The sequence below is a fragment of the Pituophis catenifer genome, unplaced genomic scaffold, assembly GCF_029215685.1.
Source record: "Pituophis catenifer annectens isolate HBS135680 unplaced genomic scaffold, rPitCat1.0.hap2 SCAF_1, whole genome shotgun sequence".
In the NCBI taxonomy this organism is placed as follows: Eukaryota; Metazoa; Chordata; class Lepidosauria; order Squamata; family Colubridae; genus Pituophis; species Pituophis catenifer.
In genome coordinates this window covers 254,170,422-254,175,380 of record NW_027256881.1, presented here as the reverse complement: position 1 = coordinate 254,175,380, position 4,959 = coordinate 254,170,422, and the positions used below count along the sequence as shown (strand labels likewise).

Below are 4,959 nucleotides of genomic sequence, written 5' to 3'. Positions count from 1 at the left end.
AATAGAAACAGAAATACAATAAAATAAATAAACGGACAGCCCAAATTCTGGCATGTTATAGCTTCACTTAGAAACATGTGTGAGCAGACAGGACCTTGAAGTTTATGGGGCTTTTGGCCTCAACGCTGGCTTCTTGGCCAATGACAAACTATGGCAACGAAGGAGTTCGGGATCCATGTAATTCTAAAGCTAAACATGAAACATCGCGTCTTCCCATCTTGTCTTAAAACATCAACAGAGAACTATTTTTGTGCAATAAGATTTATTATTTCTTTCACATATTGGTCTAGGAGAGATTGGCAATATAACTTCATCAAATGGGGCAAACAGACTAATATAAATACAGTGAAAACTACAGGATGCACATTTCAATGCACTCCTGACAAGTAGCTTGTTTTCCATCGGTTTCCTTGATGCTTACAAAATGCACTTTTCATACAGAAAGTATAACTGAATCATAAAATTACACATTAGAACAAAAGGCTGTAGTCCTACAGATCTTTACAGGAAAGCCACCTCCACCAAAACTCAAGAGGGTTTATTTTAGAGGAAAGATGCTTAGGTTAAACATTGTGGATGTGAAATATTTTAGAGTTCTTCATTATGAAATTTAACCTAAACAGCACATCCTGCCAATTCTAAAAAAAGCACTTTTCCTCCCCTAAAACTGTTACAGCGGGTGATCCCACCGATGAAAACTAAAAGTTGAAAACGAAATTTTGGGAATTAAAAAAATAATGCCCATAAGCAATATAATCTATGTCTATACATATAATATAAAAATATCTCTGTCATTAAAAAGAATACAAGAACAGAACACCACTTGTTTAAATAGGATTGATTTCTCTCATCGGCAATCACTCACTCACTCATCCTTACTTGATCGCAGCCAGAAATCACCTCACACACATTATAGTCCATTGCACTTTGCCAGGCCAGATCATTCAAGTATCAAAACGCCCCTCCTGAGAGAAGGACCTGCCAATTCCATGCCATGTGGGGGAAAAAGGGAGGGCAGTCACCCCAAAGTAGAGAAGAGCCAGCCACCAGCAGCACCATCACCACCTAACTTGACGAAAGAGTGCCTCTGTAGCTTCCATCCAGTCTTTATTCCACAAGATACTTAGGGAGGGGTGCAAAGTTTGGTCACCTGTTCCTGCCGTAGCCTAAAGCCTGAGTCCTTGGAGGGCATTTGCCCGTTCCCCCTTTTCGCCATCAGGGGGCTGCAGCAACTCTTTTTATCCTCTCCAAGTTTGGGAGCACATAGATTTGCATCAAAGTGGACTCCAACTCAATCAAATTGGCCGTGAACTCCTACCCTTGGACCAAGAAAGCGAAAGAGCGCCGCCTGCGCCCATAGCCTGATATGGTGAGCTTCTTGGGAGGAGCAGAGAGGTCCTTGGAACTGTCAGTCCATTGGTTGAGCCGCTTGACTAAGTCCTGAGTGACGCATATCGACAACTTACAAGCCGGTTCTCTCTTCACACGGATGCGTCTGCTCTCCAGGCTGAGACAGAGAAAAAGAAAAGTGATACAAGAAGTTGTGAGTGAAGGATGACAGAGAAACCACAACCTGGCAAGACCCAGGGAAGAAACCAAGGTGTAGAGCAGAGCTGCAGCAAACCAAAAAGGGGTTCTTTACTTAAAGTTTCCACTTCTGAGTCTTTTGGGGAATGAGCCCCTCTCAGCTTTAGGCACTTTGGCACCTGCAGACCTGACATTTATCTTCTTAACAGACTTGACTTCAACGTGCCAGAGGAGCCCACCTTCAACCATCACGGGGAGGCATCTCTAAGGGTGTGTGTGTGTTTGTGCCTCCCTTGCTGGAGCCAAGCCCAACTCTGACTCCTTTGTTGCTCTCTCCTTTCTTGCTCAAACATCCCACCCTTCCATTTCCCCCCCCCCCCCGCCTCCTTTGCCAGCAGATGCTCTGAGCGTCACAACAGTTAACATTCAGGTGAGAAGACTTAATTACCTGGGCTTCTGCAGGATGTCTTTCACATCCTGGGTGCGGATGAAAGAATGCACCCTTGGATCAGCCACTTGCTTTGGCAGGTTCCAATGCAAGCTTTCAGCAGCCACCCGAGCTGGCAGGTCCCGCCTGACTCGGCTCAGCAACTTTGTGGTCCACCTGGATAATGAGGCAAAAGAGGAAAAACTGATAAACATTGAGTTATGTTGGTGGTGTAAAACTAGCAAGTTGCCCTTCCTTAGAGAAAGGAGTGATTTGTTGAAGGACAGTCTGCCTTTGACCGGAGGAAGAAGAGGTGACAAGGGGGACCCAGAGTCCTTCTTCAATGAAACCTAAAGACCCCCTGCTTAGTCCCCAAACTTTGAAAGAACAAATACGTATGGGAAGATCCTACACAGGCAGACTGTCTTTCTCTATCACCAATCTTAGCCGCAAGTCTTAAGTGCTGTTGGTGCCTACTTACTTCCTTTTGAAGTTTGATGCAATATCCAGCTTGGTTGCATCTACTCCGAAGAACAACACCGAACCCAGGTAGAGAAGGGTAAGCGAAATGGCTTTCATCTTGTCTGGGGAGAGAAGGGCAAAGGGTCAACACAAGACTGATCTTCTCCAAGGGGGGGGGGAGAGTTTCTTGGCAGCTCTGCGCACCCAGAGGCTCCCTCCCTCCTCTTCTCCTTCTCTGTCTTCTCTCATTCTCCTATTCCTAAGCCAGTGAGGGACCTTTTCCAGGCAACACTAAAAGTCCGCTTAATCATTCATTACAGCAAGATCAATACCCAGCGTCCAGGGCTCCCATCTGACACACTTTCGGTTTGCTTAGAAAGGCTGAAGGCTGAAGCCACCGCCGTCGCCCCCCTCCCCCCCCCCCAAAAAAAAATCCCAGGTAAAAGCATTTTAAAGACGCGCTCCTGTTGCCTATGGCTGCTTTTCCCCTCTCCCACTTTGCACAACGCGATTGAATTCTGACCATCGCTGCTTTTGAATTTCTAAAGGAAGCCCCGATCCAAGGACCGGCAGCCTCGAGCAAGTGTCCCTCGCCCGCTTTCAGACCCGCCGTCGCCACCTGACAATCCGCGCTGCACACGCGCTCCGGTTGGAAGACTCCCTTTCTCCCTATCCCGCCCCCCCCCAACTCCCCCTCGCCTTAAATTCCCACTTAAGGAAGAAAAAAAAATACAAACCTGATAACGAGGATAATCCAACCGAGGGTTCCCCACAAATCCTCCTGTAACGTAAATGCAAAAATATATATATATATGTAAAACCCCGACACAGCTGCTCAGCTCCGCGCCTACCTCGCTTGCGCCACTGAAGTTACCACTGGCTCTCCACGAGCCGCTCGCCCTTTTTATAGAGCAGCAGCGGGGGAAAGTGGGGGGGGGAGAGAAGGGGCGGGGCTATTTACTAAGGTCACAGTGGAAGGTGGAGGGGGGGGGCAGGCTGTTGAAAAATAGGCAGTATTTTGATTTAACTCCCTTTGAAATGAGATCTAATGAGACCCGGGGAAAGTCAGGAAACTTCCAGCGCTTACCTCTTAAGGAGAGCCTGCCTAACTTGAACTATATAGGTAAATCTGGTCCGGGCAGATCAGATTTTTTTTTTTTTTAAAGGACGATTCAGCTCCTGGAGAAGCGGCCGGGTTTTTCCGACGCGGACCCTCCAGGACCTGGGATTTCAGAATTTAAACGGCCGGGGTGGCTAGAAACGTGCCACTGGTAACAGCTCTTCCTTTGCAGCTAGCAGCGTCCTTCTCGTTTGGAAAATATTGCGGGAAATTGCGTTTGCTTATCAACCCGACAGTTGACTGGGGGCAAAGCGTTCCTTGGATGGGTTTACACGTTTTCACTCGGAAAGGAGAAAAAGCTTTTTCAGCAAAAAACAAAAACAACAACAATCCATTTCAAGAGAAAGCCTCACGCGCACCCGAGAAGGGCGCGCGGCAGTTGTTGCAACAAACCTAAAAAGCTTGAGAATTGAAAAAAAAAAGGAAGGCGGGGGGGGGGGGGAAGGGCTGAGTGTGTACGTGCGCGTGTAGGCGCACACGAGTGTGTGAGCGTATATGTGTGTTAATGTATGTAAGAAGCGTGCACCACTTGATTTATGCTGGGCAGGAGCTGCACCGCGAGGAATCCAGAGCGCATTACTCAGCTGCATGTGAGCTTTCCTTTAACCTCTATCTCTGCACCTCCTTCGCCCGCCCGGCGGGATCTCTTTTCCAGCCGCCAGCTTACGTTCTTTCGCACACGTAGCCTTGCCGGAGCAGCCTCTCCGCCAGCTGGCTCTCCTCCTGGGAACGTGCAAAGCTATGCAAATCAGAGGAGCCGGTGGCTTCTCTCTGGCTCCCGTCCCTCCCTCCGCCCATCCCTCCCCCGTTTTCCAGGACTTTGCAAAGAACCGAAAATAGATTTAAAATTCCCGGGGACTTTTTCTTGCTTGCTTTCTTTTTTTTTTTCCCCCCTCGAGATCGCTCTTGGGCTGGCTTGCGAAAAGGTGGGCGCGCGCGGAGGGGAGAGCCGGTTGGCGATCTGGTGCCGGGAACGGAGGATTTTCAGGCGCGAGGCTTGCCTTGACTGCCGAGTGGGTGACTCGGGCAGAGAAGGGAGGGCGTCCCATTGGCAAGCAGCCTTCGGGGAGGAATCCTGAAACCGCAGGAATACGCTCGTGCGGTATCTGCTTACCGCTCGCCGATTTCGGAATCTGGGTTCCTCCTGGAAGGGGTTACGTTTGCTTGCCCCAACCTGAATCAATCCCACTCCCCACCACCACGTTTCTGGGAATCTGCAAAACTACGGTATCTACTGATACTACTGATCTACTGATTTTATATTGGTTTTAAAATTGATACTGATTTTAATTGAAATGTTTTAAATTGCGGGCCAAGCTTTATTTAATTATTTTAAAACTGTTTTAACTTTTGTGTACAAATGGTTTATTTTTGGCTGTTCACCGCCCTGAGTCCGAAAGGAGAAGGGCGGTATAGAAATGTA

General features: G+C 48.1%; 1 protein-coding gene across 1 annotated transcript; it reads right to left on the bottom strand.

Moving 5' to 3' along the window:
- Window positions 1–281: 281 nt before the first annotated feature.
- Window positions 282–3,266, bottom strand: ADM (adrenomedullin). The gene is made up of 4 exons (XM_070957479.1): window positions 3,154–3,266; window positions 2,436–2,538; window positions 1,976–2,131; window positions 282–1,507 (listed from the first exon to the last, which is right to left on the bottom strand). Exons 2-4 carry the CDS (start codon window positions 2,531–2,533, stop codon window positions 1,315–1,317), a joined length of 447 nt encoding a protein of 148 aa, XP_070813580.1. The 5' UTR covers window positions 2,534–2,538; window positions 3,154–3,266; the 3' UTR covers window positions 282–1,314.
- Between the last annotated feature and the right edge of the window lie 1,693 nt (window positions 3,267–4,959).